At 36.7% G+C, this 23571-nt stretch overlaps 1 protein-coding gene across 1 annotated transcript; it reads right to left on the minus strand.

The window, feature by feature from the left end:
* Nucleotides 1-274: 274 nt before the first annotated feature.
* On the minus strand, nucleotides 275-23564 carry LOC139468259 (ras-related C3 botulinum toxin substrate 1). The gene is made up of 5 exons (XM_071250105.1): nucleotides 23413-23564; nucleotides 19055-19126; nucleotides 6457-6574; nucleotides 5992-6054; nucleotides 275-3357 (listed from the first exon to the last, which is right to left on the minus strand). The coding sequence occupies exons 1-5, from the start codon at nucleotides 23445-23447 to the stop codon at nucleotides 3067-3069; spliced, it is 579 nt and encodes a 192-aa protein (XP_071106206.1). The 5' UTR covers nucleotides 23448-23564; the 3' UTR covers nucleotides 275-3066.
* Nucleotides 23565-23571: the final 7 nt, after the last annotated feature.

Below are 23571 nucleotides of genomic sequence, written 5' to 3' on the forward strand. Positions count from 1 at the left end.
TGTAAATTATGTGATAATGCAACTCTCAGTGAATCAGCACTATCACATTGATAAAATTTCAGACAATTATACACAAAATTTAGTGAGTAGAGTTTTCACCTCATTATTTCATTAATATCACCAGGAAGGGCACAAAGAATGGCATTCTCACACTGTATCTATTTGGGAATTGAACTCGGGTCTTCAACATCACAAGCAAACGGTTTAACCCCTGGGCCATCCTACAACCTAACTGACTAAATGACATGAAAAACATAATAAATTCAATAACAAGTAAAGATGAAAGATTTTTAATCAAGTTAGCATAATAGTTCCCATACAAAGACATTGAGAAGGTGTTTATACAATTTACTATGCAATTTCTTAGCAAAAATATACCATTTTGGTGACACACGTCTCCTAGCTGAATGTACAATCGTGACAATTTACACAATAAAATGATGCGTCATTGTCTACACCACTGTTAAGCTGGTAGACCTGTGTTCTACACACGGAATTGCTCATTAAGAAAAGCCACACTTCACAATCAGTAACAAAAAGTCAGCGAGGACACCAACTTGACCAAGTTAAAATCTCTGGACAAATTCAACAGATCATATATACCTAAGAACTACTAAAATCAAATCCAACAGTATTGTAGCATGTGGAAACTATTCTCCTTATCAGAGTAACTAAGATTTATATTAGTAACCTGTTACTAACTTGAGAAGAAACTGAGTCATAGAAAATCCATCTTTTTTATATTTTGTATAAAAAAATGAGAGTATGTATACATATGATCTCAGTAACATATCTTGACCTTTTCAAAATAAAAAAGAAAGATGAAGAAAAAACCATGAGATTTTAATAAGTTCAAACTTTTCTTTTCACCATATTCCATTAGTGTTTATTATTGTATTATCACGTTCACCTTCAACTGGTTCCAATAATTTTGATTATAGTCAATCAATTTGGTCATGATAACGGTCAATATATGCGATTCTGACCTAACATATCTTCAACAGCATTATTTATATATGCTTGGATGAAAAGCTTAGGTCTGAGAGAATAATGTTTGGCACAACAGCAAACAATTTAGCAAACTTAATAGTACAGTCAAATAGTTCCACGCAATGCCTTTCTCTAGTGTCTGCGTGAAATCTATCTTGTAGTGCGGACATGACATCAATACAAATAGTGACCGAGTACTATAATTCATAGATAGTACAAAGGTAAGCCTTACACTTCACAGTTCATAAAAAAGTGGCTGCAAAATACAACACACCTTTTCACCAATGTTTTAAACAGCTGCAGCAAACATCACACTTAGACAAATATTACCAAAGGAAGACTTCTACATAAATATGAGCTTACTCTGTGTTCTTTAGAAATCAGTACAACATGTACAGACCATTTCCTTCTAACACAAAATCAGTCTAAGTATAAACGCCAAACATTCTTTTACTTGAGACATCCTCAAATAAACCTTTAATCTGCTAAAATTATCACATTCATGGTTTAAACAGCTGCTTACACATAAAATTAACAATCACTTCCATAAATAGAAAATATACAATAATTAAACAGAAAATTGTGCTTCAAAAGTCTTTGTAAAACAAGTGGCATTGTACTTAATCCTAACTACATGTCTCTTTGTACTTCAGGAATAGTGGAATAAACATTCTTACAAACATTTGATCATACAATATTGTCCTTTTACTTCCAAACATAGAAAATTGTTCCTTCTGCACCAAACTGCAAACATTTGGTCCCTACTCCTGAAAGATGAATATTTTCAACAAAAAAAAAAGGTAACAGAATTTCTGTAATGACCACAGCATCAAGATTGAGTAATTTTCCGATAATGGTTCACAATTTCAATATAAATATATACAGCAAAAGAACAATGTCTCTCTACTCCATTGTTCATAACATCACTCAACTGGTAATAATTCAATTGATATTTTGTACTTTTAACAGGGTATCTACAATAAGCACAGTCTAAAAGCTAGAGTGATGTAGCAATATATATATACTTGCAAGACAAAATTGACACCCAAAATAGCAAAGGAGTTTGAAGTTATCAAACACTAAGTCCTGCCAAGGCAGAATGTACACAGGAGAGTATAGAAGATAAAGTGTCTCAGAAGTTTCAGTTGACTGGTTTAATAGATGTTGATTATTCAACGAATGGCAAGATCTTATCAGCACAATGTAATGCCTGAACATTGGCTCTAGTCTGGATCAAAGCAATGTTTTTTCATGGCGGTGGTACAAAAAACAATTTTAGAACTCTTCGTCTGATAACTGAAAATTAATTGCTAGATATATCTGTTTAGGTGTATCAACATTTTTGCAGTTGTTGAAGATAAAGCCGCAGACTAAATGGCCTCTTAAGCTAAAAAAAGGCTTAACACAATTGATAAATAAAACTTCTCAAAAGTGGAAATGGTGAGAGAAGTCGAGATATTCACTATCTGCAAGCCTAAGATATTTCAGAAATCGGTTCTGGACATTTCAATTAAAAAAAGAAGTCAATCCCAGATAATATTCTAGTGATTAATTATTAGCTATTTGCTTGAAAATTACGGTTTGTTATTCCTGTAAACTGGGCAGCACAAAGCTTTCAGCCCTGATCATCTTATAAGGCACATCTCAGCTGATCCTCAATTTCACTTTCAAAATTCCATACAAGGAACCTGAAGCCAAGACTTGACAAATCATGTCCTCTAACACCGGATAACAACCTTCAGTACAGTGGCAGATAGACCCCGACTCAGTCAATAAAAAAAGAATAATTTACAAAAGGGTTGCTTTCCAAAAGGTACTACTCTATACAGCATTGGTGGACATTACACTCAGGCCCTGTACATATACATCCGTTAACACCTTTAAAACAACACTATATATAAATTTGTACACATATTCTACTATGATGGAGACGGTTACTTAAAGATCAATGTATATTGTATATTACAGGGCGATGAGAGGGGGATGTTAAGACTCAATGACAAAACCCATGCAGTGCATGATATAAAATGTATATAGCTTTACATGAAAGAATTCCTTCCACAATACAAGCCCAGCTCACAAGATCCTGCACTTTCCCTTCTTCTTAGCCTTAGGTTTGGGGCACAGTACGGCTCGAATTGCCTCATCAAATACACTCTTTAGACCTTTTTGTGTAAGAGCAGAGCATTCCAAGTATTTAACAGCCCCAATCTCCTTTGCCATTGCTAGTCCCTGTGGGTAGGTGATTGGGCATAGCTTCTTCTCCCGCAGTTTCTCCACTGTCTCCTTGTCTTCTCTGAGATCCAGCTTAGTGCCCACAAGGATGATCGGAGTGTTGGGGCAGTGGTGGCTCACCTCAGGGTACCACTGGAAAAACAAATCAAATTGGAGTGAAGAAAACATTTGCCGCAACCTCAGCAAGTGAGATGTCACTTGTTTGACTTCTGTTTAACGCCACACTTGGCCATATTCCAGCTATATGAAGGTGGTCTATAAATAATCAAGTGTGGACCAGACAAACCGGCTACTGATGATATGAGCAATAATCAGGTTATGAGGATACACAGTCCACAATGTCACAGAGTCTGACCACCCGATCTATTAAGTCACCTCATACACCAAGCATAGGATACTGAAGACTTATTCCAACCCAGAATCTCCGGGGTGAGGTGACATGTTGAGTACTCTCGGCACAGCAATATTCAGGCTTACCAAAGAAATGTAGCATTTGGATCCAATCCAACATGTCAACAAAACTGAACATCATTTGCACGCATATGCTTTGCACACATATTTGTAATCTTACTATCAGCGGCACAAAATTGGTTGCAATGCTTAGGTAGACAAGATGATGATCATCAATATCTTGCTTTAAAGGACACGCCGACCTGTTTCTCTAAATTTGTGACAATTTAACATAATGCATGTAACAAGAAGAAAGAAGTGAGCAAAGCTCACATACCCCCGTTATCCCCGCTGGTCAACAACAAATAGTAAATAGTTTGTTAATTAATGAAATATTACATATTTCTAACTGATTTTAACTTCAATGTTTTAAAAACTAAGATTGAGTTCCAGTGACAATTGCCCTCCCCCCCCCCCCCCCCCCTTCCCCCCCCCCCCACCCCCAATCTCCCATGTTACCAGTGTTAACTACGAGGAAGTAGATCACCATGAACACCTTTGAATAAAAATTTGATTGAGGAGTTATAAGAAGAATTATCAAAAGGAACAAAAATTGTTGATATAAAAACACATAAAAAATGGAACAATATCATATAAGAAAATCAATAAATCTTCAAACTAGCAAAAGGCACAAGTACTCATTGTGGTAAATGTGTGTAGAAAGTTTGGTGAAGCCAGGGTGCATGGTTAAAAAGATATAGGCCATACAAAACACCCACCCTAAAAGTTTAAGTTTCTAATGTTTCCATGGAGACGGCAAAAATTAAAAATTCAGAATCTTCAAACTAGCAAAAGGCACAATGCTATAAACCCCCGATTTACTTTGTACAAGTTACAACTGCACTTTTATCAGTTAAGATAGTAAATATCAGCTAGATAATGACTTTCTTCCATATTATTACCAAAATTTTAAAATTTTAAAATGGGCATCCCACATTAATATACATCAGAATTAAAGATTTGCTAACATACATTTCTCCTTATCAGTGATGTGAGTTGTTACTGAAGTTAATATTTCTGTCCTAAACAAAACAATTATCAAAATATAATTTACTTTTGGGACATGGGGAACCTCCCTCAACCACTCAGTGGCCTTATCCCTCCATAATGATCTACATAATTATCATTAATGATGAAAATGAGCCAATTAAAACTGAGGGCATGGATGATGGCAGATTAGGGTTGGTGTGCTGGGGAATTGTGTACAGTTAACACTGTCTAATTGGCACCTCTACACATTATCCATCACTCTCCACACCCTGCAAACCAGTGCTAAAATTCCAAACATATGAAATCTCTTTTTTCATCAAACTGTGTCACTGCTGAGATAGCAAGCTGAATATTTACGACTAGAAGGATGGAAAGCGTACAAATGTAATATCATACAATCCAAACTGGTTCCACAGCACAGAAATAAACAAGGCTATCAGTCAAACACATTCACTCACCCTGATCCTGCTGAGAACTATAGCCGAACTACTTGTTTGTTGTTTGATGCCTCATTTAGCAATATTCCAGCAATATGATGAAGAATCAAAGAAACCAGGCATTAGGACAGCTGCATGCTGACCAGAGTGCACGAATGGTTGCCAATGATTTTAATGTCCACGTGAGAACCATCTTCAGATTACAGCAACGATACCATGTCACCAACAGCATGCAGTCGTCCTAAAGCCTGGTTTCTCTGATTTATCAAAACAAGAATGCTGGATCCACATATTGGGGTGCCGTTTATCAGAAAAAGGCACAAGGAAACACAAGTTCACTTTGATTTTCATGGAAAGCATTTAGGACTGTACCTTAGTCGTTTATTAAAATGCTTTTTGGAGTAATGTAAATATGAGATTCCTCCAAAAATGCATTGATATTTTTTAAAGGGAAACATTCATGAAGTAATGTTTCTTTGGAGGTTCAGTATATAATTGTTGGTCTCTGGTGGACCTTCTATATTCAAATAGCCTTCAGCAACGTTACTAGCCACCAGCATGCAGGCTAGTGTACATTTCTAACGCAGGTGGGTTCAGATTCTTATATACTGTCAAAGCGTTTTAGAAAATATTTCACAAAATCACTACCTCTGCTGTTCAATTTTCCAGTGAAGCCACTTAAAACAACTGAACTAGTTTATAAAACATGTACAAAACCACAGTACTATTTATTCTTATTTCAAACATTCTTTCAGCAGACCCATCTACAGGGGTACTTTGGGGGGGGGGGGGGGGGGGGGGGGCGGGAGGAGGAAGACACAAACATCTAGGAACTGCCTGATGATACACCATGGATAAAGTGCTGGCATTTCTGTATTAGCTGCCTTACCTTTGCTCGCACATTCTCGAAACTGGCAGGACTGATAAGAGAAAAACAGATGAGGAAGACATCCTGAAAAACAACAACAGCTGATCAGTCAGCGCTGGAATCACATAGAACAGTGATCTCACAAACCAATCGGAGATTAGACATTAGCTTTAATGCCATCCATGTGGGATTCATTTTAAAGGTAGAAATATTTCTTCATGCTATGGCTCTATATGATTAGTGAATGATAATATAAATAACAAAACTAGATTTTCAAAATGGCAACTAAATTACATAATAGTCCTTGACATTTATCAGTTGACCCAGGCTTGTTGATAAGTGGCCCTTGTCTAAACCCTCATATAAAAATGATATTACAAACAGCCTGATGAGTGTTAGTGGCTGTGTGGAGGATGGTAACAGTGCAATAGTCCCACTATATTATCACAGTCCGTAGAAAATGGAGTTCGTAAGGAAGGTACATACAGTCTGGGGGTATGACAAGGGTCGCAATCTGTCATAATCCTCCTGTCCAGCAGTATCCCATAATCCTAAGTTGATGGGTTTCCCATCTACCATAACATTGGCAGAGTAGTTGTCAAACCTGCAATAAACAACAGTGCAGTTAGATATTGTTCATATCTCAACAATAGTACTGCCAAACGTCAAACCTGCAATAAACAACAGTGCAGTCAGATATTGTTCATATCTCAACAATAGTACTGCCAAACGTCAAACCTGCAATAAACAACAGTGCAGTCAGATATTGTTCATATCTCAACAACAGTACTGCCAAACGTCAAACCTGCAATAAACAAAAGTGCAGTCCGATATTGTTCATATCTCAACAATAGTACTGCCAAACGTCAAACCTGCAATAAACAACAGTGCAGTCAGATATTGTTCATATCTCAACAATAGTACTGCCAAACGTCAAACCTGCAATAAACAACAGTGCAGTCAGATATTGTTCATCTCAACAATTGTACTCCCAAAACAAAACACTTGTATAGTTTGTTTTGTCCAGTAATATTAGTACCTAATGTGTTAAGCTAATGTTGCCATTGTTTACAATCACTCTCATTCACACGTGTTCATTGAAAAATCACTAAAATGTTGAAGTTAATAACTTAATATACTTTTTGGTATTGACATTGAAGAGTTGAAGTCTCAACATCATAGTCCCATTTCACAAAACAATCTTAACACCAGGCAATAAACACTTTGTGTCCCAAGGAAGGTGACACGTGATTCACCACAAGTATCCTCTCCATGTTACTCCATGTAGAAGAGTGACATGGAACACTTCCTACTCTTGGACCACAAGTTTCCTATCCAAGTTACTCAATGTAGAAGAGTGACATGGAACACTTCCTACTCTTGGACCACAAGTTTCCTATCCAAGTTACTCCATGTAGAAGAGTGACATGGAACACTTCCAACTCTTGGACCACAAGTATCCTATCCAAGTTACTCAATGTAGAAGAGTGACATGGAACACTTCCTACTCTTGGACCACAAGTATCCTCTCCATGTTACTCCATGTAGAAGAGTGACATGGAACACTTCCTACTCTTGGACCACAAGTTTCCTATCCAAGTTACTCAATGTAGAAGAGTGACATGGAACACTTCCAACTCTTGGACCACAAGTATCCTATCCAAGTTACTCAATGTAGAAGAGTGACATGGAACACTTCCTACTCTTGGAGACTTGTGAAGATTCCGGGGTAGAATCGGTCTTCAGCAACCCATACTTGCCGTAAAAGGTGACTATGCTTGTCGTAAAAGGCGACTAACGGGATCGGGTGGTCAGGCTCGCTGACTTGGTTGATACATATCATCGATACATATCATCGATCCCAATTGCGTGGATCGATGCTCATGATATCAATCACTGGATTGTCTGATCCAGACTCGATTATTTTACAGACCGCCGCCATATAGCTGGAATATTGCTGAGTGTGGCGTTAAACAACAAACAAACAAACAAACAAACAAACAAACAAACAATCCTACTCTTGGATGTCTCCAACAAACTCCAACTGGAGTAATCTTCATGTTACTCAAATCTCTTCACAATTCAGCGGGTGAAACATTTTCAATTGATTGAAACCAAAGCATGTTCCCAAAGATGGACACAAACATAACTTGGGGAATTAACTTTCTGTCTTGTCACATATCACATCTACAAAATGAGCTTAGTTCACCTCACCATCATCTCTTTGAAAACAATCCTTGAGTAATTCAGTCACGTAACTGCTCATGTCAATAACTATGGATTCATTTATATTTCTACATGACACACTTCTTGTCCAGAAACTATCCAAACTCATTTTAGCCATCATGTGACCTTTGACCTATATACTGACCACTAGTGAACTTTCAAGGCCATCAGTCCATAAACCAAATTTGTCATCATCCATCAAAAACTGAGAGTTATTAGAAATTCAAATATGTCACCAGCACATAGTCCAGACAGTCAACACTCGGTCTTTAACTTTGTCCTTTTCTCCGAGATAACAATTTCTGACATGAAGAAAATAAAACCATATATATATAAGGCATCTTACTGTCTATTGATTTCTGTAAAAAATGGCCCAAATTTCAATGTCGGTCATCCATATTTTTTTTATGTGGCATTCAAATTCAGGACATTAAGTTCAGTGTTGGAAATCAATGGTATGACACTTATATCACAATATGCTTGAGTTTCAGAAACCACTGTGGTTTAATCTTCCAAACAGCCATAAATGATAACACTTACACATTCATGGGTCAATATCTATTTGCAAAAGCAGAGTTGATCACATTTTTCACCAAAGTAAATTGATTTTTTATTCTAATTTTTATGTCCGTCAGTTTTGTAAACTAGGAAAATAAAATAAAAGGTCTAAGTAAATGGTGACAAGTGCCTGCTACCATGGTTACTCATACTTCTTCCTACAATGAATAGTCTTGGCTCTATCATCATCAGTCATGCATTGTCATTGCTTCCTGGGGTCAAGTTGGTCACAGCAATAACCAGTATTACATGATATTTAAGCAGGACAAATGTCGGGGGCTAAAACTGATGTATCACATCAAGGCATCACTTTTACATTTCAAATACATCATTGATAACTTGTGACATTGCGTAAGACATTTAATCATTTCTGCAGATTATGTGAGGACCATGAGAGTTGATTAACGCTTGACATGTCTGAAACATCCATGTTTATCATTGTTATGTCCACATAATGAACCATGTACTTTGATGTGGGATCAAGGTTTTCACATCTTTATATTTCAAACATGTCTATTTTTTATCCAGCTTCCAACTGAGAGCAATAAAATAAAATTACTGACATTTCATAGTATCCTCTTTAACTGACCTGACCAAATTTTACCAATATGCTTGTAAAACCCTTGTTTAAGACTGTAGACATCAGTATTACCTTTCATGGTTAAAATTTATAACAGTAACAGATTACGGTCTTGTGCCACTTTTAGCAGTATTCCAGCAAACAAACAACAGGGGACAGACACCAAAAGGGGGCTTCACACATTGCACCCATGAGGGGATTGGAACCTGGGCCTTCAGAATGACACAAGTCTACCCCCACCGCCTCACCTATAAAATTTAGTGAGTGAGTATGGTTTTACGCCGCTTTTAGCAACATTATAGCCATATCATGGCTGGGGTACACCAGAAATGGACTTCACACATTGTACCCATGTCAGGAATCGAACCCAGGTCTTTGGCGTGAGGAGCGAACACTTTAACCACTAGGCTACCTGACCGACCCTCACCCGTAAAAGAAAATCCAGGGATCTCTGCCTCATGTATTTGGATTCTTAGAGACAAGTGCTGATAGTAGCTCCCAGAATCTGTTTTAAATATTCTAAAGAGGAAATGAAGCACCTATGTTATCGATAGTCTCTTCCTGACAAGATGATGGGAAAAACTGAGATAACATTATCGCAATATTGCAGCAAGTGTTTTCGGATATCAAACTGGGTGAAGTGTTAAACACCTGTAAGGTATCTATAATGGAGTTGGCTGGTGGTGGTGAGACCTGAAATTCAGGTGTATGGACAGTAGCACCTGGTCCAACAACATATTGGTATAGCTGGGGGCAATGTGGCTACTCAGGTGTGACGGGGAGGGAAGCATAAAGTGGAAGATTGCTTTAGGGGAAGGAAAAATAAAGGGATTAGCAACTTAGCTCAAACAACACCACAAGTCATTAACTAGTTCGCATGGACCCAATTTAGGGATCTGGATCCTAATAATTTTAAGTGAATAGAAATCTGTAAAAAGATTTCAATCAATGGATCGACTAGGTATTAGCCTATAGGAAAGCAGTGAAAGGTAATACTCTTAAAGTATACATGCAGGAAGAAGGAAAACCTGTTTCTTTCCCTTTCTCTTGTATAACAAGACTACATAAATAACAATGTGTATGCAGTGTTCAAATTAGGAAGCAAAGGGTCATCGTCACATATCATATACAACCCTAATGTTTGCGATAATGATATATAATTACCGAAATGTAACTGAACATAACAGCAGAAACCCTCAAGGACTCCAGACTCTAGTCTGTCTCACAGTCACCAAACCTTATTATTTTCCCTTCCGACCATCCCTAATTGTAATGATATAGCCCTAAATGAAGCAAGTCTAGATTTTCCACAGGTTCACATCTCACTAGGCCTTCTCTTAAACTTATATGGAATTGGTTTTTTTCTCTATTCAACTTACCGGTACATATTTTCAGAGACTAAGCTTCTATTCAGATCCCTATAATTTCTAATTCCTATTAGTAATCGAATAAATATATCGGGTTTTTTAGCAAGGTATCTAACAAGACAGGTAAGCAAGATAGTGTGGTAAATACTGGTTAAAAAAACTGAACTGAAATAAGAACTATCTACAGCTAAAACAAGCAGAGTTTATCATGATTATCAAGACCAAAACTCCAACGCTACTGATATCAGGTGAAAACATGCAGCACTATTTTTCTAAGGACAAACGTCATCCAGACATTTTTATGACGTTAGCAAATTTTGACTGGACATTATTAAATACTATCACCCATCATCATGTCATCTTCAGAACATCTTCAGAGTTCCAGAAAACGAACCAACCAACCAACCAACCAACCTAAAGCCCTGTGCAGAATCAAAGCTCTCTTCTACACAACAGGATCACTTCAATGTGTGTAATCCCATTACTGTCAAAACAGTCTACAGTAGGTGTATTGTTAATCATATGCTGAAGGACATTCATATCATGAGGTAATAAATCTAGTACAACTTCTCTTCCTGATCAGGGTTTTATATCCTCAACTGATAGACCCTTTCAGCATGTGTCGAAAATAATATGACACGTGGCCCAAACTCTCTCAACAAAACAACCCACTTTAAATGGTACATCAATTATTTTTTGACCGGTGAGTTCTACAGGGCAGACACTCCTAAACCTAGCCCTCAGCCCATTATGTCTGGCAGATGCCAGGTGGCCAACCGGGCGTGAACTGCCATAAACACTCACACATAAAACATTATCTTTCTACTGACAATACAAAATGTACAGAAACAAATATTTACTTTGCAAAAACTCTTAGCATGCTTAAGGCCTAAATAGAAAAATGAGTGGTGAAATATCACTTTAAGCCTTATCATGCTTATTACAGCTATCTAGTTTGATCATATATTTTTATCATGGTCTTTCTATTTCATTTGCTACAATAATGTATTTCTCATGTATATATTATGTTAAAAAAAGTATTGTATTCGACGTAATAAGCGCCCACAGCGAGATTTGCTAATATATTGGCTAGTGAACAATCCCAATTATCACCCCTTCCCGCATATAATATGCACCGCTTCCTTCTAATATACTCGTATAATACGCACTCATCAGTGGTAGAAACTAACAGTTTCAGTCAACTAGTCCTTATAATGATAGCATATAGCAAAACCTTTAAAAATGTCAAAATTCTACTAGTCCTTAGGATACCTTTACTATTGGGCAGTTTGGCAAGGACTATAGGACTAGTGCCAATTTCTAACCCTGCTCATGTGATATATGCACCCTTTATTATTGGCAATTAAATTCTGGAAACATATATGAGTCGTACATTAACATTTCAGGCTGTCAGCATAAACCACAAAATTTATCTTTCAACTCTGTTTTTTTCCACCAAAATAATATTCTAATAAGAGCCCGCTCTTTCTAATTTTGAGAGCGCCCTGGGTGCTTATTACGTCAAATACAGTACAATCAATTCAACAACATCAGCTAGTCAGGGAAATAGAAAATAAAGCACCATTTTCATGCCTTTCATGTATGTAAAGGTGGCCTTGCACTGTCCGTGTGAGGGATTTCATGATTCATCAGGGTTTGAGAGGCTTCACATTCACTATAGACACGTGTCTGCAGGTCACAGGCAGGTCAATACTTCCTCCCTAGCATGTCACAGATTAGCTGGAGCAATCAACGTGGTAATTATGATGTATTTCAGAGGAGTAGGTCACTTCACCCAGTCATGCCAGTAATGGTTTCAAAGATCCAGCTTCTGTGGCAATTTACATATACCCTTGATAACAGTAGGACTTGATCTTGCTGGGTGAGATAACATTTTGTGGAGTAGGGATATTTATTATGTTTATCTTTGACAGTTGGTTATAGGGAAGGGATACATTACAAATTTTATGAGTTTTCAAAATAGGTCCATACCAAGAGTACACTAAGCTAGGCTTGTCATATAAACATGATACACTTTCATCTTCTACTCGCTATGGCAGTGACTGTTCGCAGTAAATCATTTTCAGAATACTCAATTTAAACCAGAGAATAATGTTAGATACTGGTTCATACTGCAATCGATGGGTACACAGTATTACCGTATTTTCTTGAGTATAGTGCGCACCCATGTATAATGCGCACCCCCCTCTAGCGGGTTCAATATTTTGGAAAAAAAGAAATTTGAATATTATGCGCAGAAAAAATTTACACCGTACCCTTTCAGCGAAGTCCGGCAAACCAACGGGTGCTGAGAAACTTTGTCAGTACAAATTCGAAATTTGAGATAAAAAATCACCAGACATGTTTAATTACCGTTTAAATAGTATTTATTGTTCTGCTAGGCATTATTTTATGTCTAGGGATTAAGATTACCTTGTGTATTTTCTCGTAAACTAAGCCGGAAACAGCAATCAGCTGTACACACGTTTTCTTGGAATCGACCGGTGATTCGGTTAAGACACACCCAATGATATAACTTTATAGGAATTTTAATGCAAGGATCGGCAACAATTGTATCTGAAACTATTTTATTTATCAGGAATAATATATTCCATTATTTTCTTAATTATATGCAGCCTTTACTAAACATATTTAAAATAATAATAACCCTAAGCAAAGCAGCTGATCACTATTCCCGGGTATTATATTTTACATGGAACATGTCTGACCAGTCATCGTAAAGGCTCACGCGCACGTGATCACGTGAGCGCGAGAATTTCATGTTGACATAGAATCGTCAAACAAAAACAAATATGACTTTTAACGAGTCAAAGTATGTCATTTATGATATATGTATCCATTCTCTGTCAACTAAAGTTCGTTACAAGGCGTCAATAGCGGTATTCTGACCGTGGTTGCTGTTAATAACGGTGAGTTGTGCGATCTTCCGATCGCCGAAAATAATAAAAACAATATTATAAGGAATTTTGAATAAAATCAGTGAAGTAAGTTACAAACATAAGTCCAGAGATACAAAGAACACTTTTTATAGACAGACAGTGTAATTACATAATTCTTTTGCGTACTTCAGTATGGATTTGTTGACATGGTATTTCCGGTGTTTCGTGCTCACGGTAATGTCTTTCAATGGGGGAAAAAAACATCCAAACACATAATTCGTGTATAATGCGCACCCCCTTCTACACTGCTGTGTTTTTTCGAAAAAAAGTGTGCACTATACTCAAGAAAATACAGTAGCAGATAACAGACTGAATATTATACAAAGGAGTGGTGATACCATACTATATTGTCCGAGTTACGTTTATGGGAGTGACTGATGTTTGATACTGGTTCATACTGCAATCGATTGGGTACACAGTATTACCAGATAACAGACTGAATATTATACAAAGGAGTGGAGATACCATTCTATATTGTCCGAGTTACGGTTATGGCAGTGACTGATGTTAGATACTGGTTCATACTGCAATCGATGGGTACACAGAATTACCAGATAACAGACTGAATATTATACAAAGGAGTGGAGATACCATTCTATATTGTCCGAGTTACGGTTATGGCAGTGACTGATGTTAGATACTGGTTCATACTGCAATCGATGGGTACACAGAATTACCAGATAACAGACTGAATATTATACAAAGGAGTGGAGATACCATACTATATTGTCTGAGTTACTGTTATGACAGTGACTGTTTGCAGTAAATCATTTTCAGAATATTCCATTAAAACCAGGGAGTCATGTTAGATACCAGTTCATACTGTGGTACACAGTATTACCAGGTAACCATGGTAACAGACTGAATATACAACAGGAGTGCAGATACCATACTCCATTGTAATTAGCTGTTCAAGTTCATGACATGTCTGCAGCTAGTTTTTCCTTTTGAACCTGTTCTAAAATATTTCTTATCAATAAGTTTCCATGCAATTTGACATAAATATGGATATTGCTATATGTATTGTAACATGACCTTGTATCGTGATACATATCGTATCATGACCTTGCTGTATCGTTTCACCCCTAACCCTGGGCCAACAAAGGTTAATCATTGTTAAAAAGCCAAACCCATTATAAACTTAGCTCCTGACAAATAGACTGACATTTTTTTAAGTCCAAACACTTATAGATATATCATGAGAGACAGGACATAGTGATTATGCAAGGAGTTAACAACAGAAAGAAATGAGGCAAACATTCAGTCATTATTTAGGTCATGTCTCAAGTATATTTAGTTTTCATTAAGGAATCACATTCCCGGATGTCTCTCAACAAGTATGTTTATTCATTAAATTTGTGCTACATTATTCATATGAACTTATTTTTCAATGTTCATACAGTATGAAATTAATATAAAATCAGCAGATTACCAATAAGTGAAGAGATCCTTCAAACATTTAAACACCAAGTTAAATACTAAAGTACATCTTGTACATGGCGACATCAACATAAACAGATGGATCTGTATCCTCTTATGTTCCGTATACAAGGAAGCAAAATATGCACATGCATAGATGTCAGTTTAAGCACCCATTAACATTGTAATACTGAACATCCTTTTCCTGTATTTAATGTCAAAGACAATGCCTCCAAAATGAGGGGCTGTGGGTCAACTTGTACTGGCAATGCTTAGTATCTTGTTATAAGATCAAAGGCTTTTGTCAGATAAGGGGAAATTGCCTACTGGCATTTCTCCTTTGAAAACAATGACATTGTATGTGCATTGAGATATTTCTAACACATTTCTGCCCAACAATTATGAAGCCTCATAGCCTGAGGGTGGCATAACTTGTTGCTCAATCAGTAGACCTGGTAAGGCAGTAACACATTGTTCAAGTGGTAGCTATGGTAATAGTACATGATGGTGGAAGAGGTAATTAACATGAGGTGGGTGAGGTGAAATGGGGTTTAATATGGAGTTCAAAATTATTGCAGTTGTATAGTGACGTGCATGCATGTGTGTGTGTGCATGTGCTTTCACATGTCCGGATGAATACCGAATGCTAGGCTTCTGAGGTACCATGCCGCAGTTAACATGAATATCCCACGCAGACAGTACACTGACCCCAAGCCAACCAGTCCTTCTGTTAGCCCCTTAGTGCCGAGTCCCAGGCAGAGTAACAAGTACCATGATTTAACGTCTTATGGTATGATGCAGGTGAGGATCGAACCCATGACCTTTCCGCACTCCAAGCACACACCTTATTCATAAGACCATGGAAATCATGAAATGAGCAACATATTTTCTGAACCTTGAGAGAAACATACAACAAAAGCTATAGAATAAACCAAAACAATTTCAAAATGACAAGTATAGCATCAATCTTAAACTTGAGGTTGTAACTAGGCAGATTTTCATCTATTAATTGAAATCTTAAAACCATGCAAGAAAACATGACTTATGTAGTTGATAATGCATAGCCCATTACATAACAGAGCTATTACTTAACATAAGAAAATCTTCACCAACTGACAAGTTCATCCTCATGATCATGTTTCTATACTTATATCACTTGTTGATGCTAACAAACACTACTCTAATACCTGTACCACAACTTGATTCGTCGCAAAGAGATTGGTATGAATTGTAAGACCAATTGTGTCCCTATCTTTCGGTGAGACCTTTATGTTTATCATTACATACACGACAATGTTGACACAAATAAAATTTGCAACAAAACAAACACTACAAGTACAAAGTTTTTATTCCATTCTATAAACTTTGCCGACTAAAGCGACAGTTTACTCCTCTGAAAAAAGCATCAGTCATACAACCATGTTGATCCTGATAGATTTACAAACAGTACACTCTCAATACTTCCTTACAACTGATTACAGTTGTTCAATTTATGTGAAAGGCACTCATTTTCCTTCCAGCATGTTCTAAATCTTATATAGTTCCTAAGTTCAAGCAAAGAAGCAGGGGCAACGTAAAGTGGCAACATACTATCCTGATTATTTTGATAAATTAAGTTCATCATGTGCACAGATGCAGTTGGCTTCCTGCCAAATACAGCAATATGCAAATCTGACATGAGTCAAATTATATATATATATAAGCTTTCAAGATACAAAGTCCACTTTGAACTGTGAACTGCCATGACTACATTCCTGGAGATCTCAAATAGTCAATCTTTCCACAGTCTTCTCACAACTTATCTCATGAGTATTCGAACATTCCATATACAGTAAACTACGTTACAATGAACTCAAAGGGACCACTCATTTTAGTTTGTTATAGCCGTAGTTCTTGATTAGCATATACAAGTTCGGCACTAAAATCCATTATTATTATCATTATCATTATTATTATCATTCAAAACACATACTGCCTGTAATAAACATACAAGGAAACTATCTTGGGACTGAAACATATAATTCAACACGCCATATTCTTTATAACATGTGTTGATTCTTTTCCTTATCAAAAGCAAACCAAGAATGACAAGTTTACAAATTAGTATTTAAGAGTTAGTGAGTGAGTATTTTGTTTACGTTGCTTATGGCAATATCACGGGGGGAGGGGACACCAGGAATGGGCTTCACACATTGAACTCATGTAGGGATTCAGTGTTACGAGCGAACACTTTACCCATGGCTACCCCACCACCAGAAACATACAGAAGTAACCGACAATCATAATAAAGCATTCAAACAACATAAGACTATTACAAGTGCAATGATACAGCATGATACACGTTACTATGATATTAGGTGGAGTTAGATATGGTATGCATCATAAATATGCACAATAAATTTTGTCAATATGGCAATCACATATAAATTGTGCGGTAAAATTACCAAACTTCTGCGGTAAATCCATTACCATTTTCTCCTCAAACACCATCTTAGAATATCATCCTTAGAGAGATTACTACAAGGTCCAACTACAACACTACATTTCATGGCGTACGTAAACTTCAATGCCCCAGTTGGCAGTGGAGAGGGCGGCAACTGAGGCGCATCATCAATCTTGCTCTACCAATCTGGATTGACACTCTTGTTATATATCTCACATAATAAATTCAATAACATAATCTTAATCCGTTTTAACCATTTCTCAATTTTTATGTGTCATCGGCAATCATGTGAGAACACATAAGTAATATGCTGCCGGTGTGTATAGGGTAAACAGCTTGCACCATTGATGAAAAGTGAGCTTGTTAATTAGGCTTGATTGGATATTGGCATGTTGTATCCTGCCTTTGATGTAACTGTGGCAGTTATTGTCAAATCAGAAAATTGTGTGCGAAGTAAGTTTTGGCAAATGTGGGTGTATTGACATTATTTTATATTTTAAACTGTCCGAATCATCAGGGGGATTTTATGCTTAATTTGGATACTTGGGGCTTTCAAGTTATTACGAGAACACATCCAGTTCGACAGATCCAAGTCATAATTAGATGATTTGATCAATGACCATGCTGGCACTAGTGAGTGAGTGAGTTGGTTGGTTTTAATGCCGCTTTTAACAGTATTCCAGTTATATCCCGGCTTGTCAGCTTAATGTGGGAAGAAAGCCCAAAGTGATGCAGGTCTCAGACATTTACCACTCCCATGAAACCCACGAGCATGGGTTTGGTGCTGACAAACCTAGAAACATAATTGGCGCGAACCGGCATTCGAACCACGATCATAGGTTTCTGGCATGCCCAAAGGACACAACTCTGCACAGCGAATCACGGCGCCTTAGATGAGTGTGCCACCCACTGACACTAGTGACAGCCATGGATTGCATTATGATACTGATTGATTGATTGGTTGGTTGGTTGTTTTATGCCGCACTCAGCAATATTCCAGCTATATGACAGCGGTCTGTAAATAATCAAGTCTGGACCAGACAATCCAGTGATTGACATCATGAGCATCGATCCACGCAATTGGGATCAATGACATGCTTTAACCAAGTCAACAAGCTCGACCACCCGATCCTGTTAGTCGTTTCTTATGATAAGCATAGTCGCCTCTTACTTCAAGTATAGTCACCTTTTACGGCAAGCATGGGTGGCTGAAGATCTATTCCACTCCAGGTCTTCATGGGAAGCATTATGTTACGGAATTGCTTTAAGCCTTGTAACATCAGTTTAATTCTGATGAATTGCAAAGTGACACAAAATCTATGGATTATATAGGGGAATTCAAATTAATGATAAAATGAACATTTGTTTTTTTCGGTATCTGCTACAAGTTGCATTTAAAATACCCTCAGGAAACCAAAGAGTTACTTAAGTCTTGGCTTGATAAAAACTTGAAATACAAAAAAAATGAAAGAAGAGTGATAACAGAATAATTAACATATGAAGATAGGCTTTATGTAGTCTGCATACTTACACTGTTGGGATGTACTCTCCTGGGAAAGCATTTGTTGTGTAGCTGATAAGGAGACATGTTTTACCAACAGCTCTGAAAAAAAGAAGGCAGAGAATTAGAATATAAATATCCATCAATGATCACCTGATGTGCTAACAATATTGAAGTCAAATACAAATACAACAAAACTGTCATCATGTAATCAGGGTTAATATTAATTCATTTTTTCACTAGTTAGTTAAAATGATCTGCTAAAGAGTTGCCATCTACCTTATGGTAAAAATGGTAGTCCACGACAAAATGACACTACCCCTTAAATTATACTACACTCATACATGCTCATACAAGTAAACTGATTTTAAATCCTGAATACTATCTCTTAGGGCTGCAACGAATACACTATGAGGCGAATATGATTCGATTCATGAATATAGGGTTACAAATACGAATATTAATTCACAAATACAAGCCAGCAGCTGATGTATTATTTGTTATATTCAGTGAAGCAATAACACCAAATTATTTGACATGGTTTGTTAATTATTAATATATTATACATTTATATACTGCACTTATCCAGGTACTAGTATCTGCTCAGATGCAACAATGACCAGTGACCACAATACTGTTAAATTTAATAGTAGAAGAGTGATGTCTTTTGAAGAAATCTATACATATAATAAGTTCTTATGGGTATTTGTATGTAAATGCACATGCTTGCATATTCATAAATATTCTATTCTTGTGGCCACGAATAACGAATTCAATTCTTGAAAGGATATGGTTCAATTAAGCGAATATGCGAGTGAATCGTAGCACTAGCAGCCCTAATCATGCTAATATCTCTACTCTCTATTTGAGGATTGAGTGAGTGCATGTTGTTCAACAAAGTAGTCAACAATTTCAGCTATATCATGTATAACATGAAACCTTGTAATTTAAGAAGTTGGGATAAGGGCAATCATGGTCTGAAAACATGTACAAAGATTCCAGCCAAAAGGGTATGATTGCACGCAATTAGATGCGTCACACTGCCTGACCACTTGGTCCCTATTTAAGTAGGCCCTTATGATAAACGTGAGGTTCTGGGGACCTATTCAGACCTGGAATCATTACAGGGGTTGTCCCAATGTACTGATGATGAAGGGAACAGCGCCTGGGTTTCAGGAAAGTGAGCATGGTTCGTGAAAGGTATAATAAGGCTACCTTTCATGCCTTACCGACCATGTTGATCATTGTTGATTGAGTGGATCAATACTGTTTCATGTCAACAGTACACCTGCAACCCCCCTGAACACATCCCCACCAACCTCTTATCATGAATGACTAGCAAATTAGAAGGTGATGTGACATTAGGTGATAATGCTAAAGTTACCAAAAGTGCGACAAACATAGATAAGGGGGAACTATTCTGTCTTCAAGCCCCCACAGGGTGTTACAAATACACTGTGTTACAAATTCCACATTTGAATGAATCTATGTGATTGGGATTTATCGTAAGTATCAATCTCTACAAGTTTGGGGTTAGAGGAACTGAATAATTAGATTCATACTTTTTCAGCCTTGACTGTGCTCTTGACATACCAGAATAAAGTTAATTCTTTATTATACTTGAAAATTAAATGACAGGATGAACCTAATGCAAGTTACTAAAGTCCAAAATACTGGCTACTTGAACTCTTGTCATGGTTGCTGTGACATAAACACACACCATATGGTGTTCAGGCAGTGAATGCTGCATATATTTCTCTGCTTTGTCAAACATACTGTGACAGGTCAAACAATCTTTATCACTTCCTCATTTGTGATACTTATCATATGTCAATCATTCAGCGTTACAATTTCGCATTATCACCATGGCCGCTGAGTAACTATACAAAGAGGAAGTAAACAAATCAGCTCTTCATACATACTTTCTATAACCTAAACTGTATTGAAATTGTATTGTATATCTGGGGTCAGTGCAATACACTATCCCCATATATGTAATAACAATGAACATGAATGCTTGGAATATCATGAATACATCAAGTTAAGAAATAAATTCAACATTTTCAAAAAAAAATGTTTGCGAAAATGTATTCCTTTCCCCCCAAAACCATGTGATCTGCTGGTTTGTATGACACATTATGGTGATAACCATCATGTTTGATCATATTTTAACATCTGAACAATATACATTATTTTCTTTAGTGTAGACACATGCTTGAACAGGGATGTGAAATGTTTTAAAATAATTCATATGTATGTGCTTTAAAGTTGTAGACTGGGACCATTATGTTCAACATTTAATTTTTAAAACTTTTTATGCCATGTTATGCTAAACAAGCGGTAGAAACTAACAGGTTTGATACACTATTCCTTATAATGACACCATATAGAAAAGGGACAATTTCTACTAGTCCTTATGATACCTTAACTATTGGGCAGTTTGGAAAGGACTACAGGACTAGTGCCAAACATTAAACTGTAAACATTATGTTTATGTACTACAATCTTTTGGTGTCTGTGTGAATATTTCCTATTATTATTTATGATGCTAGTTACCGTTACATGTACAAAACATATTCAGGTACACATACACAGACATCAACATCCTGTAATCAATTATACACAGTCGTGTTTGGAAATAGGGGTGAAATGATACAACACATATCACAGATACATAGGTCAAGGTATGATACGTATCGAGATGCTAAACCTTTTTATCATAAATATTTCACAGTTGTTTCAAAAGGAAAAAGCTAGCAGCAGAAATGTTTGTAGTAGTTGCTATTTTAGTAGTGAATTTTAAAAAAATTACAATACAGTTTGCAATGTAACTGTCAAAAACGTTGGGTGGGTGTGGGGGTCAGTAAACGAGTACCGGTAGTAAGAAACATACTTCAGCAAGTGTTTTATCTTTATTGATACAGAATAAAACATATCGTGTATCAGGTAGTCGCATGAAACCTCACCATGCTCCAGCATGTGTCCAGTGTATCGTTTTGGTTTGATGCTAATTTTCTGCTGTATTTTCTCTATATATCATCACAATATATATATGATGTATTTTCAAAAGGCAACTTCACACAGGCAACATCAGTTTGCATACACAACCCCAATATGTTTGCAAACTTGTGTTTTCATAATACAAATATATGTTGTTGTTGTTAACGTGGAAACTGCTAGAAGGTTTAGTGTATGATTCTAACACATGAACATCACTTGGTCATTGACATCAACATTGACAAAAGGATCCACTATTGTGAAATTTTTCTTATTAGAATGTTAGTTGTTACTCTGTGTTTGTTGTTTAATACAGCACTCAGCAATATTCCAGCAGCCTGTAAACATTCAAGTCTGGACCAGACAATCAATTGTGCGAAGCAATCAACGTCATAAGGATATGAAGACACAAATTCAACCAAGTCACAGAACCTGTGTTGACAAGCCGATCCATTTGGCACTTATCAAACTAAATGGGTTGCTGAGGACCAATTCTAACCCAAAATACCAATAGGGTAGTTGTTCCTAACTTGTATCTGTATGGAATCACTGACAAAATCCCAATCAGTTGTTATTTCACACCAAGAGACTAATGACACTGACAAGACCCTGTTACTTAGAATAAGTCAAATATTAATCTGAGAAAAACTCTTTATCAGTTGATCCATGGGAGGTATACTGATAAGACAATTCGTAGACAGATCAAATTAGTAACAAAATCTTCTTAAAAACAATAGAAAATATTAGTGTCTATTTAATTAATTCTTAATAAGGGGATGATGCCTTATCAGTTATGTAGTTACATTACATATTCATGTAAGTATACCGAGCACGAAACATGTTTTTAGGTGCTTCCTACATATCTGTGTTTCATGTTACTTGACTGTCTATGATCAACTTGTTGCTACCACACTATCAAACCTCTTCACAGTTCAAACAGTTAATTATCTGACATCTTCATCATTCACACATCTGACACATATAATCAACATATATTACGCATAATAATTTGCACATATTATCTTGTATCATCTTCTTAATTCAAATAACAACACGCAGAATTCTACTAAATTAAGGAAGTGCCCACAACTGCAACTTCCTGTAAGCCGGCCCACAAGTAGGGCAACGCAAAATGTTGATGAAATCGTGTTGCTCCCAAAGCTCATGGCTGGACAAATTTGTTCAATTTCAAGCGAATTATCTTGCAATATCATCTGTCAGTAAATCTTTCCTGCATTTGTTAACTAATATTGAAGAATAAACGATCGACGCGCGATCGTGTACACCCATATTCAAGTTAGTCATGGAATGCCCGTTCAAAGCCATGATAAGATGGAGGAAAGTTTTGACCTGACTAGAAAATGTCGATCTCTGTTCGAAGTTGGACTTACCCGTCTCCTACGACCACACATTTGATGGCCTGCATATCTGAGAAAGTCTTTGACTTGAGTGTGTTGTTTGTTAATCGGACGGGTGTCACTAGGATCCGTGTTTAGATAGATAATTGTAACGAGAAAATGGCTGTCGCAAAGTTTTATACCCAGAGCAGA

The sequence above is a fragment of the Haliotis cracherodii genome, unplaced genomic scaffold (assembly GCF_022045235.1).
Source record: "Haliotis cracherodii isolate W230 unplaced genomic scaffold, xgHalCrac1.p SCAF_2, whole genome shotgun sequence".
Taxonomy (NCBI): Eukaryota; Metazoa; Mollusca; class Gastropoda; order Lepetellida; family Haliotidae; genus Haliotis; species Haliotis cracherodii.